An 18,571-nucleotide genomic window follows, 5' to 3' on the forward strand; every position below is an offset into this window, starting at 1 on the left:
AGTTTAACCAAACACTGGCAGAAGCAACATCTAACCAGATATCAAAACAAAAACAGTGTTGAACTGGACAATGGTTGCAAAGAGACAAAATTCTTTACTGTACGTTCAGGCAGTCTGCTAATCGAAATATCGAGAGGGAGATACTTTTCTTTGTAATGAGTGCTGAGGAGGTGCAGTGTTGTAACTGCAGTTGGGAATATTTGCAATTCTGTATCTTCTGAGTTGGGGAAAGATTGTCAGGTTTTCAGCCTCAGGAACTTACTGACAGGCAGGTCGACAAGTCTTCTGGCAAACCAACTGCTCCTGAATAAACTGGCTGCGCAGTCTGTAATAGCAGAAAACTGCAGGAAAACAAAAACAGTTTATTAAACGGGCACATGTACGACAATAATGTGGCTGGCAGTAAACATAGAATTAAATTTGTATAGTTTCAGATTCTTATTGCTCCTGTGTGAAGAAATGCTTCCTTATTTCAATTCTGAATGGCCAAGCTTTAATTTTAACATTATTAACCCTAGTTCCAGACTCTTCCCCCGCCCCCCTCCCCAGTCCTCCTCCTGTCCCCCACATACATGAAATAACTTCTCCAATTGTTATGTTTCGAAAGCAGCCACTGGTGGCTTGTGACTGGGGCAGACTGCTGCCACTAATCTCCTTTCTACTATTTAAAAATGAACAATTTAGCCTCGAAGGGAAAATCAAAATTTCTAAGGAAACTTCTCAAATTTAACTTAAAATGTCATGTTATGGGATGATAACAGAACCCAGCCCCTGTGGCGCCCATCATTTGCAGAAAAATCTTTCTTTCGAAGTAAATAAACCTTAGTAGCTTAGTTAGCTACTGATGGGGCACTGTAACAAACAGTCAAAAGGTAAACAGAAACTTGACAAAATTATATCAAAAGGCCATTGCAGTGGTGATGATGGACCCTAGCTCCTGCGAAGACTACTCATTGCCAAAGAATCCTTCTTTCTACCCTAAGTGTAAGATATACCTAATTAGCATTAGAACGGTATAAACCATTATTGAGACATAACATGAAGAGGAACAACAAGATGGAGCTTATTGTATTATAGCAATATGTACAATGTACATAGAGTAGTTAGGTATAATTACAAAGGGTATTAGGAGATGATGTGTCTGTCTCCATCAGAACATAATGCTAGATTGTTTCTTCTTCATCTTACGGCTGCGTAACATCATCAGATTGGCTAGAGATGATTGCAGCTTCAACATCAATCATTACGTTTTACAAAATCTCCAATCAAATCCTGTAACAATTTTAAATACTGCAAACAGATCTTTCTCTCCACTATTAACCAAACATCCTGCTGTACATTCTCCCCCTATTCATTATTTTTCAAAAGGGACTAACCAGCAATCCAATATGTGTCTGTTTGTGTGGATCTCGTTATCCTCAGAATGGCCACCATATCTAAATACATGGAGGCTAAATTATTTCAAAGGAATTCTCTATAAGATCATCTTTGGCTGTGATAAAATTCTACACAAGTGAAAATATCTAGAGACCAGGAAAGTGTGAACTCACTCCAACCTAGGTACTTTTTATGATCACAATACTCTGCTTCCACTGGTAATGGCTTCTCATAGTGACCACAGCCACAGCTACGAACCATCTCCATCTGAAAGCATGAGTGCAGGCACATCTGTGTAGAAATCAGAAAATTAGCCATATGCTAAATTGCTGTCTTTATCCTTGACCTTTAGATTTGGTTTGCCTTTTGTTCTCCAAAAATTATAAGATTGGCAAAAAATACATTACAAAACATTTTAATTTGAACATTACATATTTTCAAGAAACTTGTTACCGTACAGCATGTTTCACTCGATACATTTATCAGAAGTCACAGGACACTAGATTATAGTCCAACAGATTTATTTGAAATCACAAACTTTTGGAGCTTTGCTCCTTTGTCAGGTGAGGAAGCAGTGCTCCGAAAGCTTGTGATTTCAAATAAACCTGTTGGACTATAACCTGGTGTCCTGTGACTTCTGATCTTATCCAACCCAGTCCAACACTGGCACCTCCATATCATCGATACATTTGTAATAGGCTTGATATTTACAAAGTACATACTAGGTCAGGTTTCCATCCCGAGGCCTAAAACATTTCAAATTGGGGATTACAGAAAATGCAGTAGATATAAACTTCTCTGTAGAGAATAACACAGATACTTTAATGGCCAAATTGATATTGGAGCAGCATAGACTAGAATTACACTTTGTGACCATATGGAATTGCAGATGTAGCTGACTTCATGGAAGTAGTCTGCAAATTTGAACTTTCTGATGGTCAATTTCCCAACGTCTAGTACCCTCCATGAAACTAAATTCATAGAATTTGGAGTTATGACTCTCTTAAGCTTTAATACTTAACCAGAAAAAGATTAAAAACCTACTGTAACTCCTAGGTAACTATTAAGCTGAACCCTGACTCATCACTGATGCCCCCCGCCGTCTACATCGTCGCCCCCATCCCATGCCTTACATCTTCCAGACGATAGACAACTATCCCCCCATGATAACCCAGCCCCGCCCTGCTGGACCGGAGACTCCCCTGTTCCCCCTCTCCCATTGCTGGCCTACCACTACAAAACTGATGATTTTGCCCCCACTGGTGGCTTCAACACCCATCACTTAACTGGACCTTGGCGTAACATCAACAACCCCCTCCCCAGGACCTGACAAACCCCTGAACCAAACCAATGCGCCCCTCTACCACTGGCTTGATTCCCTCCCTGGATGTGCTCCGACCTCCCCAATGCCCTGAGCACCCACCCAGAATGAACACCTTCTTCCCTCCCAACCCCAATGGCAGACCCCAGGCCCAACTAGGTCTTCCACTTGGATCCGGCCCAACATAACTCACCATTCCACACCGGCTGGATCTGACAATCCTCTGACATCAACAGTTCTCACCCTATTTCTCGCCCCTTTGCTGGTCTGATCTGCCCTGGATCAAAGACCCATCCACCCTCCTGCCTTTGACACCTCTCAGATCTGATACCCCTGTTTCACCCATCAAATGCATTAGCAACCACTATTACTGCTGCTGGACCTGATATGCCCTCAATCTCTGACCTACTGTAAGCACTCATTCACCTACCTGGCACCCTGACATCATATCTCCCCAACAAAGTAGCACCCTTACCCTTACCATACATAGATACCCTATCACAGCAGCTGTCAAAGTGATTTGCTGTGCTGCTAATTTCCTCCCTCTGTTGGTAAATGAGAGGGATGATGCCTTCCTTCATGGATTCAGACACGCTGCCAGCCAGTATGTCTTGGCCAGTCAAGTCTAGCAGAAATGAATACAGCTCAGCCAGTAAGTCATCATTTCTGTGACTTTTTGTCTAATCAAAAGACTCCAGGGTCTTGCTCAGCTCTTCCAGAGTTAGCAATTTGTCCAGATTCTCCCACAAACTGCAATCCGAGACCTTTGGGATCAAGGACAGGAATAACTGGGAGAATGTGCTGTCTGAGATTTATGTCATACAGCCCAGCATCAAATGGAATCCTCAAAATGTCAGACAGTGATGACATTATCAAGCCATCTTCTTCCTTCAGGATGCTAATCATGGAGCTCTCTTTGTGTACCTTCTGGAAGAAGAAATACAAACTTGTCTTAGCCTGTACCTTGGAGCAGACTTTGGACTGAAAGATGATTTTAAAATCCTCTGAATCAAACAACGGGTCTGGCTGACTGTTTGTTTCTTGGAGATTCTCCTTAACATTGACTCTCATTGACTTCATCTGGAGCATATTTTGCATGATTTTCTGGAGTTGACGTCTAATAGTTTCTTTCTATGCCATAACAATTTTGTTATTTTGTGATTTCCCTCTGTTCCTCTATCATTTTCTGAACACCTTGACTGCATCCCACCAATGTCCTGAGATTCAAAGGGGTGGGGGTTTCATGGGTCTCTAAACTTTGAAACCCTCTTTAAGTTCTTTGATGTTTTCTTGGGTCAGCAGACTCCCATTCAGTTTCCATGTCCCCCTGCCAATGCCTAGTCTTCCTGTACATGGCAATCAGCCAGTAGGAGGCAGCAGTCAGAGAAGAACATTGGTTTGGTATTGGTGGACCAGAGCATTAATGCACAGGACACAACCAGGTAATACTATCTTGGACCAGGCACATATCTGACCTTGACCAGGTCTATCTGTACTACAGCACATTTGCAGGCTGCTGAAGACCTGCAATTTGTTGCTTTTTTTTACATTGTTTCCATAAGTTGTCTGGACCTGGTGTCCAATGTACTGTTGGCCCTGCTGGATCATCCAATCATAACAATGATGATGCAGTTGAAGTCACTTTCCACAACGACCAGACTGGACATTACCAGCAACGATTGGAGCTGCTGAAGGATGTCCAGCTGCTTGCTATTTTGAGCTGGGAAATACACGTTAGAAACTGGATTACAGGGTTTCAGTACATTGCATCTGTTATGAAGAGGCACCTACCCATCTTCTCCTTAAATCTGGAGAGGATGAATTTTGTCTCTCCACAGCAGAATACATAGATGAGAGGTACATGCCATTTCCTCCAGACTAGATTGATGGTGACTTGGACCACCATTGTGACCACTGGCTGTAGGAGCTGAGGTATTGTATTGCACGCTCCTGCAGAAACAGCTGGTCAGCTTTAGTCTTGGCCAGGCATTTCAAGGTTGAAACACATTGCCTAATAAACATAATGCTGCGCATGTTAATTGAAGTCATCTGAATACCCATTTTTAAAAGTGTCACTGACTATTACCATTTGCCTTTTGCAGTTGCAGTCATCTTTTGTACTCCTAGAGTGGTCATAAATTATTTCATTTTTTGTAGGTTGAGGAAGCCATCTTGGTCCTACCCTATTTGTCCAGCCAGGTGTCATTGCTGGATCCATGCAAAGTTTAGATTATTCCCAATTGGAGTGTCCCCATCTACATCAGTTCCCCTTTGAGGGCATTGCTGCTCTCTGCTTCCCTGAGCTGAGAACTTCACTGCTCCCAGCTTCCCAGAGCAGAGATGTGCTTGTCTCTTTGCTTTGCTTAGTAATTAGTGTACGCTGTCCACAATGATTTGTGCCTTGATGTCTCCTCCAGCTCTGTATGGTGTTGTTCCTCCTCTGTAGGAGTCACCCTTCTCTTTCCTCATCTATAAAGTACTAGTACTTGACATCTGTGTTGTAAGGGTATGGCTTGCTGCTGGTAGTCTGCGATGTGAACAAAGATAAATGGAGGGACAGGAAGTGTTGAGGAAGTGGAGAGGCTGCAGAAGGACTTGGACAGGATAAGACAGTGGGCAAGGAAGTGGCAGATGGAATACAGTGTGGGAAAGTGTGAAGTTATGTACTTTATTTGAAGAATTGAAATGTCGTCTGTTTTCTAAACTGGGGAAGACTTCAGACACCTGAATCACAAAGGGACTTAGGAATTCTAGTTCAGGATTCTCTTAACATTAACATGCAGGTTCAGTGGCAGCAGGGAAGGCAAATGCAATGTTGGCATTCATTTTGAGAGGACTAGAATACTAAGAGCAGAGATGTAGTTTGGAACATACACACTTCCAAGATGGCAAGATGGGTGTTGTAGAGGTACACTATCACCATCCATTTTTTTGATTTAATAAACAGTGGCTCCGCCATGAAGAATTTTAGCTGAAGCAAGTTCTTCTTCTCCCCGAAGACCTTGAAGAAAGTCAAGGTTCTTATATTCTTGGTGTTCTTGAAGGTTATGAAAATGTACAGTGCATTGATGTGTCTTCCTCTCTATTACTATCTGAATTGTGTTCTGGACCCCGTTGTGGTATAATTGGTTATAGCTGTCACCTTCCTGACCATGGTCTCTTCCCTGCATGTGAGTTGGAGCCTTACCTGCAATGAATAGGTCTTGTTGTAAAGGTTTGTCACTGGAACGTCAGCTCCGTCTACTGTACAGTCATTATATGGACTGCTCAGCCTCTTCAATACAGTCTGAAAAAATCAGCAAAACATGACTGTTTGGAAAACAGTGGACTTCCAAGAAACTTCAGAAAGAGGTAAATTACAGCCAACAAAACCATTATCACTTAGTACAATGTGGCCAGCCTCTGTACATCAACTGAATTAATCATATCACTTAACATGAAATGGTTACAGCACAGATGGAGGCCATTCAGCCTGTTGTATCCATCTTGCTTCTCTGCCAGAGAAATTAACTACTCCTACGCATCTGCTTTCTTCCCACAGCCCTACAATTTCATTTATTTTCAGATACTTACCCAATATCTCACGATAAACCACAATCGAATCTGTATCCCCATAATCTTATGTTAGGGGCTAATTACTTGTATGTGAAAACTGTTTTCCTCATGTTCTTTGTTCTTCTGGTTCTTTATCCTCTGGTTCTCGACCCTTCCATCAATGGGAACACCTCTATGAAATCTCCTCCCAATCTCTAAGGAGAGTAGGTCCAGCTTCTTGAGTAGATCTTATAAATGCATATCCTCTACCTTCAGACCATTCTTGTAAATCTTGCCTGCAATGTCTTTAATACTTCCACATTTTATAAAAGTATGGTGTCCAGAATTGAATATTTCAGTGAGGTTACACCATAAAACATAGGAAGAGAAGTTGACCATTTAGCCCATCTAGTCTGACCACCATTTAATGAGATCATGTCTGATTTGATAATCCTCAACTCCACTTTTATCTTTTCCCCATAAACCTTTATTCCTTTACTGTTTAAAAATCTGTCTGTCTCAGCTTTAAATTAACAACATAGCTTCCCCAGCCATCTGCAGTGAAAAATTCCACAGATTCACTGTTTTCTGAGAGAAGAAATTCTTCCTTATCTCAGTCATAATTGGGTGTCCACTTACTCTTAGATTATGCCCTCTGCTCTTAGACTCTTCCACAAAGGAAACTACCTCTCACTATCTACCCCGTCAAACCCATAAGGATCTTGAACATTTCAATAAGGTCACGTTGAAAAGTCACATACCCCTGAATGTTTAGTTTTCAGCTTTTGTCTCATTGCAACTATGTCTCTATAATGGCAATAGGATCACACTCATCAACTCTATCTATGCAGTCAATTCATTTATTTTGTTCCGAATGCTACTTACATTCAAGAGCCATTCTTTTTGTCTTTTTACCATTTTTTCCCCCTTTGACCCCATTTGCTGTTTTTCTATATTTGTACTCTCTGTCCTTTGCAATCCCATTCTGGCTATGGTGATCCCAATAGCTACCCTATCATTTTGCTTTGTAAGCCTACTTTTCCCTTCTCCCAAACCCTTCCCCCTCTAATTACATTGAACCCCTTTCTACAGCCCTAGTTATTTGATCCCAGTGTGGTTAAAGGGAAAAGCGTCCCATTGGAGGGCTCCCTTCTACACCAGTACTGGTGCCAGTGCCCATGAACTGAAACCCATTCCACCCACACCAGCCATGAATTTAACTCTGACTTTATTTGCACTATGCCAGTTTGACTGTAGGTCAGGTATTAATCCAGATTATGACCTTGGAGTTTCTGCTTCCTAATTTAGCTCCTTACTGTTCAAACTCTTTCAGTAGAGCTTCTTTTTCAGTCCTATCATAGAATAGAACAGAGTGCGGAAGCAGGCCATTTGGCCCATCGAGTCCACACCGATCCTCCCACGAGCATCCCAGACCCAGCCCTTACCCTATCCCTGTAATCTTGCATTCCCCATGGCTAATCCACCTAGCCTGCATATCCCTGGACACAATGGGCAATTTAGCATGGCCAATCCACCTAACCTGCGCATCTTTGGACAGTGGGAGGAAACTGGAGGAAACCCACACAGACACAGGGAGAATGTACAAACTCCACACAGACAGTTGCCTGAAGGTGGAATCGAACCCAGGTCCCTGGTGCTATGAGGCAGCAGTGCTAACCACTGAGCCACCATGCTGCCCCAGCCACTGTCAATGTCATTATTACAAATCTGAAGACGAGTAGATCTGTTCCCTCCTACTCCAAGTTTGTCTCCAACCCAGAGCAAATGTCCTTAATCCTGGCATCAGTCTTCAGGCCACATGGTCAAGGCTGCAGAGAACTGTATCCATCTTCTTAATCATACTGTCCCCTACCATGACTATGGTCCTATTTTCTCCTTCCACTTGAATTGTTCCCTGTACCACAGTAACGCGATCAGTTTGCTCATCCTCTGTGCAGTCCCCACTCTCATGCACACAGCTTACAAGAACCTTGTAACTGTTAAACAACTGCAGGAGCTGAGGGCCCTCAAATCCAAACCCTTGGCACCTTATACTTAGCTTATCTACAGTCACACCCTCCTGTCCCTGATCATAGACCAAAACTGAATGATCTAATTCAGGAAGTGTGACTGCCTCCTGGACCAAGTGTCTAGCTAAATTTTCCCTTTCTTGATGTAGCTCAATGTCTGTAGGTTGGATCCAGCTCCTCAACTTAGGTTGAACCAGTGTTTTATAGAGGTTCACCTTAGCTTACTTTCGTTTACACTCTGTGTCTTTATTTAGAAATCCGAACTTCAATCACATAAAGGAGATGCACAACCATAAACCAGGAACATCAGGCCCTACAAGTGTTAAAATGAGCATCACAGAAGAGAATTCACGCAGCAGTGATGTGATTGTAACAGAGGGTAATGTAAGTCGTGAAATCTATGAGTTAAATTTTATTTTGCTTCTTCTCATTCTTATTACCAAAACATATTGCTTCAAACTCTTCTGCATTAAATTTTATTGTTATGTGTCCAACCATTCTACCAGCCAGTCTATGTCCTCTTAAAATCTGTTTATACCCCACAATGTTCCTAATTTTTTGGGCCATCTGCAAATTTTGAAACTGTGCTCTGCACAGGTCAATCAAACATTTCAAAATAAGTAGTGGTCCTAATACTGACAGATAGGAAACTCCACAAGTACCTTCCATCAGTCTGATAAACAAGCTTTCATCACTACTCTGTTTCCTGTCCCTCAACCAAATCAGTATCTATGTTGCCGCTATCCCCTTTAGTTCATGGGTATGTACTTTGCTGCCAAGCCTGCTTTGTGACATTTTATCAAAAGTCAGCTGGAATTTGTACGCCACATCAACCATATAAACCTCACTAACCCTCTCTGTTATTCCATCAAAAAACTGAACCAGTTAAACAAACAAATATATTCACTTTCCCACCAATTCTCTGAACTCTTCTTTCTCTCCATCCAAAAACACATTAAATTATCCACTCAGTCCATTTATACTAGCTGCATTTCTGTGTTATATTCTGGAAAGCTATTTGGTAAAAAGATATTACTGGAAGCAATTTAATTTCAGATTTAAACATTACAAACATACACCTCCTAACTCAGCCACCTTCAGTTTCCATGCCCCTATGAAGTGAATGTTCTTTTAAATATATGCTCAAATGAAACCATTGTTACTGCCCATCACTGACAATCAAACACAATTAATGTACAATTAACACTCCATAGCAATCCATAAAGTCCTGTCTCTCTCTCTCTCATTTTAATCCTAATATACAACATTTAAAATTGCAGCAACAGTTTTATCCATTTCTTTAAGGATCTTTTGTCAGATAAACTCAAACTTTGAACTCTGATGAAGAGTTGTATTGGGCTCACAGTTTTAACTCTGTTCATCTGTCCACAGGTCCTGCAGGACTTCTGAGTTACTCCAGCATTTTCTGTTCTTATTAACCTCAAAATCTCCCATTTTTTTCTCCTGAATAAAACAGCCCTGACTTTGTAGCACCATGAGATTTACTGAGACACCCGTCAATGTGGAAATACAGACATATGCAATTGGAGCTGAGGTAGATCATTGAGCCCTTCAAGTCTGCTCTGTCATTCAATATGATCATGGCTGATCTGTTTGTGATTATCAGCTGTTGCATGATATTTAATTTCCCTATGTCCTAACCCTCCTGGACAAAGCTCCAATTTGTTGCTTTACCATTTCGAGGCCCATGGCTGTTTCAGTTGCTGTCTGTACTTCAATTCCCATGTCTTCCACGAAGGGCTGTTCATTCTGATCGTGAATGACAATTTTCGCTCCCATTGAGGTGACCAGATATGGATTATACTCATTTTCATCCAAATGCAAAATCATCTTCAGGCCTGGGAGAGAGGAAAGAAAGACATGTGTTTACGCAGCACATTTTATGACTTGAGGACATCCAATGCCTTGGGTGACTGCCTGTGTAGCGTTTTTGCATGTTCTCCTCATGTCTGAGTGGGTTTCCTCCGGGTGCTCCTGTTTCCTCCCACAGTCCAAAGATGTGCAGGTTAGGTGGATTGGCCATGCTAAAAAATTCCCCAGATGTGCAGGTTAGATGTGTTAGACCTGGTTAAAATAAAACCCATGTGGGGTTGCATGGATGGGCTAGGTCTGGGTGGTATACTCTGTGGAGGGTGCAGACTCAATGGGCCGAATGGCCTCTTCATGCACCGTAGGGATTCTACGATCCCAAATTGCTTTATAAGCAATGAGCTATTGTGACTGTTATACACTATAGGAAATGTAGCGGCCAATTTGTTTATAGCAAGTTGTCACAGCAGCAATGACTGGATCATTTGTTTTGTTGATATTGAATGAGGAATATTTATTGACAAGGACACCAGGAAGAACCTCCATTGCTTTTCTTTGATTTGTGCCATGCAGGGGTCTTGTACATCCATTTGAGAGGGCAGTTAGGAATTTGGTTTAACATTTCATCTGAAAGACAGCGCCTCCAGCAGTATAGCACTCCCTCAATACTGTTCTGGATTGTCAGGATTATGTTCTCAAATCAGGGGGTGCCTGAACACATCAAACACAGGGAACAACAGACATACCTACTGAGCCATGGCTGACTCCCTAGTCCCCCAGAAAATTTGGTAACTAGAGGATAAACATTTTAAGAATAAAAGGAGAGGTTGAAGGAATGTCTTAAACAGAGGATATGGAATACTCAACCTTAAACATTTGAGGGAAGCAGAATTTATAAGAACGTTTGAAAGCAAATTGAATAAATGCTTGGGAAAGAAAAGGAAATGGGGAAGCTGGTTTGAGTTATTTCAAAGAGCCATCCATCACAGGCACAATGGGCCAAATAATCACCTTCTGTGCTCCCAGGTGTGTAATTTTAGTTCCTGAGTGCAATCATGCATCTATCGAGTGTGACAGTATGTTTAATGTAAAGTTGAAAACTGTTGATAAGAGGATAATGGGTATAGGAGCGAATAAGACTGCATATGGTTGAGATGGTTATCAGTCAGAGTTTGAGATGGTTATCAGTCAGAGTTTATGATGGATATCGGTCAGATTTTACATGCAAGCTTAAGTCTGTCTTGAAGGTCATCTACTTTGTGGTTATAATCATTAGCAAAACTGAGGAAACAAATTGAAATTTTTGGAGGAGAAGGAAGAAAAATAAAGAGAAAAATGATGCAAAATATATGATATAAGATTTGCTTTCTTGATAGTTTCAGTGAGTTAATCCATACAGTAATTGAATGATTCAAGTTGTGAAGGAGCCAGAGTTAAGCTTTACTCTGCGTTGTTAGCTGGTACTGGACTATAACGAGAGGGGACCAGAATAAAGCGTAGGCTGCATCTGGGGGCCCAGAATAAAGACTGTATCCAAGGGTGAGTGTAGGTGTAGGCCACACCCAGGCACTCAGAGTAAAAACCACATCCTGGGACCAATGTATAGGCTGCACCCCTTTTAAAGGATTGGCTGCTCTCAAGGGCCAGAGTAAAGGATCTGTTTCCATCTTACTGAGCTGTGTCCTCTTGCAGCATTATAGGCTGAGGGAAGTGTGTGCTACAGTACATCTGAATTGCTGAGCTTGAGTTGAGACATATGAGTACCTGTGATTGTAGTGTGTGTATGTAAATATCAGGAGCTGTAATAAAAATTCATTGAATTCCTCACGTACTATGTGATCCATTTCTCATCCTTGTGTTGTGGGACTTAATAATTGTATCACACCATAATAGTGGCAGATCAACAGTTTACCAAGACACCTCACTTCAAGCCACCTAGAGGGGACAGAGTAAAGGATAGGCCCAACCTGGGGGCCAGACTATATTGCACTACCTGAGTTAAATAAAACTCATAAGAAATTCAGTTTTCTCTTTAACTTTTAACATTGCCTCTGCTGGAGGTAAATATTTTTTAACCCTGTTTGTTTTACCATTTTCACTGCCACCAATGATGGTCCGGAGAATGCTGCCGTTCTCTCCACCATTGAAGGTGAAGCAATTTCCATGCAAAGGATGGTGCATTAGGCTGAAGTTCCTGCATTGAGGAGAGACAGAGTCACGAATCTTAATAACTGGACAGGAAAACCCATGCAGGCAAGGCAGTGCAGTCATTGGAAAGAAAGGACAAGTGCTACCACTTAGCAAGCATGTGTTTGGCTTCAGAGTGTCTGTCATTACTGTTCTTCTGATTGCAGCACTTCATCATTACCACCCCTCTAATATTGCTGCACTCACTCAGTACTGCTCCACTGACAGTGCAGAACTCCTTCAGTAGCATCTCTCTAACCCTGAAGCACTGCCTCAGTGATGCCACTCTTATAGCACCTGCAGCACCTCATTACTGTCTCACTAATAGTGCTGTGCTCCCTTTCCCACAGTGCAGGCTCCCATAGCAGTTCCCTTCCAACTGTGCAGCACTCTGTCATTACTATCCTCCCAAAGAGCAGTGCTCCCTCAGTTCTGGTCTTCTAACAGTGCAGCACTCCCTCAGCACCACCACGTTGATAATTTAACATCTTCTCATTACTGTGCCTCTGTTGTGTGCACTCAATACAGTCCTTCAGTGCAGCGTTCCCTCAATATTGCCCCTCCCACAGTGCAGTGCACTCTCACTATTGCTCCTCTCACAGTGCAAATCTTCCACAGCACTACCTTTTTGGCAGTGTTGCGTCGGGTGTTAGCTTGGAGAGGGCCTTGAACTCATGACCACAATCAGAGGCTAGAGTGCTGTCCACTTTTCTAAGGCTTAATAATTTTAAAAATGCAGTTACATAAATCTCAATATATTAACCTTGAATCACATGGTAGTCCATCGAACAGACAGCTGAATATGAGGTCATCAGCAGAATAACCCATCTGTAGTTTCTTCTGATGGGGCACCTGTGCCATGATATTGAGGTAGTGTAGTCGGTACCATTCCTGAATGGCAGTTATGCCTGAGTTGAATGTGTAGATGATGCAAGTAGAGTTTTCATTATTGTCATTGTCACACTGTCACCATGGTGAGGGAAGAAGAAAAATGTTATCACTAAGACTGGCAGCAGTTACGAAAGCACAAGGTCATTGCCATTCGCTCTGTTCATTGCCAGCTCAATAGGCCAACGCCAGACCTCTTGATAGAATCGGTACCAGTCCACATGCTCTGGTCAGTGCCAGTCCACACGCTCCTACTAGTGCCAATCCACTCCCTCCAATCAGTGCCAGCCCACTTATTTTGGCTAATACAAGTCCATTTATTCTGGTCAGTGCCAGTGAACTTGTTATAGTCAGCACCAGACCCATTCTGTCTAGGCAGTGCTTGTTTGCCTGTTCCTGTCAGCATCAGTCTATTCACTCTCATCAGTGCTAGTTTACTCACTCTGGTCAGCACCAGTCCATTAATTCCAATAAGTTCCAGTTCACCCAGACCAGTCAGTGCCAGTCCATTTAGTCGAAACAGTGCCACTCCACTTGCTCCATTCAGAGCTAGTTCACTGACTCCAATCCCTGCCAGCCAATTCACCCTAGTGAATGTCCATCCACTTACCTCAGTCAGTGCCAGGCCATTTGCTCTGGTCAGTGCCAGTTCAATCACTCCTGTTACCATTAGGTCACTCACTTTAACAACTCCCTTAAAACAATTACAGCCAGTCCATTCATTCCAGTCAGTGCCAGGCCAATCATTCTGATTATCACCATTCTGCCCAGTCCAGTATATACTAGCCCACCTGCTCCGGTGAGCAGCAGTCCACTCATGCTGTTCAATGCCAATCTACTCACTCCATTTAGTGCCTTCTATTTAGTCTGGTCAGTGCCAATCAACTCACTCTGGTCAGTGGCAGTTTGCTTGATCTAGTCAGTGCCAGTCCACTAATTCTAGTCAGTTCTAATCCACTCTCTCATTCTGGTCAGATTTTGATCTCGTGTTCTTGTCAGAATCAGCCTGCTCACTGTGGTCAGTACCAACTGTTTTCTCTGGTTATTTGGGCCACTCTGATCCCTTCATGGAGCTTTGCTTCACAGCCCCCTCCACTTCCCAGGTTATTTTTGAGCCAAAAGAAGCTGGGAGACTGGAAGTGGAACTCACCAGTTGGAAGCCGACCAGATTGGTTCGGTCTTGCGTGTTGATGCTCTCAAAGGACTGGATTTTCACTGTGCCATCGATCCTGTGCCATTTCTTGGTGATGAGGTCAGATACAATGCTGTACTCTTGGGTAACCAAGCCAATCCACAGCAATGGAATGTTTGGGAACCGGATATTATCTTGGTTGTTTACAACAATCTGGTGAAGAGCTTTCACATAACTGTTGTTGGGATTATCAGTTAAGCGGTAAAGCTCATTGATGGCCATCAGAGTCTCCTGGTCGAGTTTCTCAAAGAGATGCCTTGTTGCATTGTTTCTGTGAAGAGAAATATGCAAACCCAGATGAATAAGAATCACTGGGTCAGTATAATTCAATATCCATTATGCTCGGCTTTTGTCATCCTGGTAGATGACAGTGGAGTTGTTGACTATTCATAATGATTAATCTCCATCAATTAGATGCCTGACAGTCCCAGATATGTGCTGAGGAAACCCCATTGATGAAAAGCTTTGGGAAGCATAGGTACAAAATCACATGTTCCTATAAACTTACGGTGCACTCACTACGTGACTAATCTAAAACTACTCAGATACTGTATCCATATTATTGTTTTCCCAAATAAATTTAATTACTTTGCATTTGAATGTATTAACACTAAAGTCTATAAATTGACCTCTCACTCACTAATTGCTCACATCATCCGTTCAGAAATTTTATTGAATGAATTATTACACCCATGGCCTGTTGGCTCTCTCAAGTAGATGTAAAGGTCCCATTGTGTTAGTTTGGAGATGAACAAGGAGTTCCCTCACTTTTGTGGCCAAATTTATCCTTCAGTCAACACCACCGAAGCACATTACCTATCAAGTCCTCACTGCTTTTAGGAGCTTGCAGTGTTCCAAATTAGCTGCTGCATTTCCTACACAAGTGACAACATTTCTGTTGTAGTTCAATGCGTATAAACCACTTTTGGGTGTCCTGAGATTGAGAAAGATGCTACATAAATGGGAGGTGTATTCTTTAGACAGATCCTAGTATCCACAGAGAGTGTAGAGTTAGTAAGAGGCTGAGGATTGAGAATTGATGAACTGCAGGTTGTGGATCATAAATACTGACCTATATGGATTCATGTTGCATATGGTAACAGCTGGGAAGGTGATTTCCTGAAATTGGACAGTGATGGTGACAGAGGCAGTGTAGTAAGAAATGATGAGTAGGGCACACTGCCAGACGATGATGCCCACCGCAATCAGTGTCAGGATCATCCAAGCTGCCCTCCGCAGACGGCCTTTCGATACCACAATCCTGCGGCAGCCATGGGTGTTGGTGTGATAGCAGTACCATCGCAGTAACTCAGGGACACTCGCTGCCTGTGGTCCTGTCACCGGCAGCTTGTCTTTGATCTTCTTCAACTGCTTTCTCCCTGATTCCATGGTATCTCTGCCGTGGATCCTTGACACAGGAAGAAGTTTCATAGTAAACTCTACGTGACCATTTAGAGTCATAGAGTCATACAGCTGTATAGCATGGAAACAAACCCTTTGGTCTAACTTGTCCATGCCGACCAGTTTTCCTAAATTAATCTAGTCCCATTTGCCAGCACCTGGCCAATATCCCTCTAAACCTTTTCTATTCATATACCCATTCAGACACCTTTTAAATGTTGTAATTGTACCAGCCTCCACCACTTCCCCTGACAGCTCATTCCACACACGCACCACCCTCTGTTTGAAAAAATTGCCCCTTAATTCCCTTTTAAATCTTTCCCTCTCACCCTAAACATGTGCCGTCTAATTTTGGACTCCCCTATCCTGAGGAAAAGACCTTGGCTATTTACACTATCCATGCCCCTCATGATTTTATAAACTTCTGTAAGGCCACTGCTCAGCTTCCTATGCTCCAGGGAAAATAGCCCCATCCGATTCAGCCTCTCCTTATAGCTCAAACCCTCCAACTCCGGCAACACTGTTATGCCCTGTCCTTTTCCCCTCCCCTAGCAGCCCTTCCTCATTCCCTTCTTCCACACTTTCTCACCTGTCCTATGCCTCCATCCCATCCTGTTTCTGCCTCACATCTACCTCTCTTTTTCCGTGTTCTGTCTCTCGTCCTTCTTCCACATGCCCCATCTCCTCCCTTATTCCTTTTCCCCACTTCTCCCTTATGCTATCCTGTTCCCTTTCCCAGTTCTTCCCTCTCTATTCCAACATATCCGAAATCCCTCCACCCTGTAGCCTCTTTCCAAGAATAGGGGCATTTGTAAGACCACATCTTGAATACTGTGCGCAATTTTGGTCTCCATAATTAAAGAAGGATTAAACATATTTGAACTGGTTCAGAGGAACTTTACTGGAATGATCTCTGGAATGAGTGGTATGGCTCATGGGGAAGGTGGATAGGCTGGGTTTGTTTCCTCTGGAATTTCAGAGAGTCAGGAGTGGCTTGACTGAGGTGAAGATCCTAAATAGTCTTGATGAAGTCAATGTGGGAAGAAGTTTCCTTTTGTGGGTCAGTCCAGAAATAGGGGCCACTGTTTTAAAATTAGGGGTTTCCCTTTCAGGACAGAGATGAGGAGAACTTTTTTTCTCTCTGAAATCTTTCCATCTCACCCTAAACATGTGCCCTCTAATTTTGGACTCCCCTATCCTGAGGAAAAGACCTTGGCTATTTACACTATCCATGCCCCTCATGGATAGTGTAAATCTGTGAATTTACACTATTCACAGTGTAAATAGTGAATTTACACTGTGAAATTCACTATTTACATAGTGAATGCGATAGAAGTGGGGTCATTAAATATTTTAAAGATGAAGGACAGTAGATTCTTGGTAGGCAAGAAATCAAATGCTTTTGGGAGATAGGTGGGAATGTAGAATTCTAAACATGCAGAGAACAAATGTTGCTGAATGATGCAGCAGCTCAAAGGGTGAAATGGTTTACTTCTATTCCTATTTTGGTTGTTTGTAATAAATAAGCATCTACTTCCCATGGCTTTGCTTAAATGGAAAATAAATAGCAAGCATATTGTAAGTCCAATTTTAAACCAGCTTGCCAGGGGGAGAAAGGAATAGTTTGAGGTTGAAATTTATTGAGGTCACTGATGAGTAAAATCAGGTGAATTGTAAAATATGTGTCTGACCTCAACAATAATGAGCAAGATACCCACAGTCAAATAGCTGGGTCAGGCTCATGTCTGTCAGCTATTTTCATTGAGTTACAGCCAACAGCCAGATAACAATGCCCACATTGAAGGTAAAAGGCAGTCTTCCTACTCTGGTCCCACATTTGGAGAATAAGCAACCAAGTACAATTCATAAATATGACTTACACTTTGGGGCACACGCCCCAGAAATAAATCAGTGTTGACGGCATTGTGATGAGGTGGGGTGGGAGTAGGGATGGGGGTGGGGGTGTGCGTGTAGATTGAGAAGGTAATTGCAGTAAAAAAAATGATGAACTCCTTTATCAGAAGATAAATCTTCTGAAAATAAATATTTATACATAAACGTTTTTAATTTTTTTAAAGGAAGATCTGTGTCTTTTGAAGTGACTCTAGTTGTACTTACCAGCAGCACAGGCAATTAGTCAGTACTCGCCAACTCCAAATCCCCAAAGGATTTGGGGAAATTACTGCTCCTTCTTACAACTGAAAGATATTTGAAGTAAATGTTTCTCTAAGCTTGTTAGGGTTGCCACTTAAAGAAGGAACACAATGAAATTCCAAAAAGCTTCAGTACTTGGAGTCACATTAAATTCAATTGCACAACTTACCAGAAAGTGTCCTCTCTTATATCAATCTCATTAAAATCCACTTCAAAAGGTTCAGGTGTAGTGAGGGTGTAGGGAAACAGTTTCAATCAAACATGATCGTAAACGATGTTAAAAAAGGTATTTCAACCAACACTTCAATGAGATTTTGTTTAGATTATCTATTTAACTGTATTTAGTTATATTACATTTTACATTACTTTATAACTAGGGATTATTCACATTAAAAAAAAACCTTGAACATACCTGTTTAAGGTGAGAGAGAGACACACAGAGCTGCAGTTTAAGCAAATCCTGGAAGCTGGGAATGCAGAGTCCTGAAGTTGTTTGTGTGGCTTGTAAATTTGGACAGTCTGATTTGACTGCCAGCTGTTGCTGAACAGAGCCACCCCCAGTTGAAGAGACTGCTCCAAGACTCAGAGTGACACCTTCTGGTACAACCCCTGGTCAATGACCTAACAACCTTATTCTACATACAAACAAACTGGGCC

At 42.2% G+C, this 18,571-nt stretch overlaps 1 protein-coding gene across 2 annotated transcripts in view; it reads right to left on the bottom strand.

Moving 5' to 3' along the window:
• LOC109916140 (sodium channel epithelial 1 subunit gamma) overlaps nt 1-18,432 on the bottom strand; it is a 28,124-nt gene extending 9,692 nt beyond the window's left edge. The window contains exons 1-9 of one of the 2 annotated variants that reach the window (XM_020515845.2): nt 18,327-18,432; nt 15,432-15,767; nt 14,318-14,630; nt 13,043-13,242; nt 12,183-12,286; nt 9,958-10,121; nt 5,886-5,984; nt 1,551-1,668; nt 263-341 (exon numbers count right to left, since the gene is read on the bottom strand). In XM_020515845.2, the coding sequence (XP_020371434.1) occupies nt 263-341; nt 1,551-1,668; nt 5,886-5,984; nt 9,958-10,121; nt 12,183-12,286; nt 13,043-13,242; nt 14,318-14,630; nt 15,432-15,748 (1,394 nt within the window). In that variant the 5' untranslated portion in view covers nt 15,749-15,767; nt 18,327-18,432. Of the gene's footprint in view, nt 1-262; nt 342-1,550; nt 1,669-5,885; nt 5,985-9,957; nt 10,122-12,182; nt 12,287-13,042; nt 13,243-14,317; nt 14,631-15,431; nt 15,768-17,878; nt 17,940-18,326 lie in introns of those variants that run through there. The other variant, XM_048609653.1, reaches the window with a different exon arrangement.
• Nucleotides 18,433-18,571: the final 139 nt, after the last annotated feature.

Source organism: Rhincodon typus, chromosome 21 (assembly GCF_021869965.1).
Source record: "Rhincodon typus isolate 14 chromosome 21, sRhiTyp1.1, whole genome shotgun sequence".
Classification (NCBI taxonomy): Eukaryota; Metazoa; Chordata; class Chondrichthyes; order Orectolobiformes; family Rhincodontidae; genus Rhincodon; species Rhincodon typus.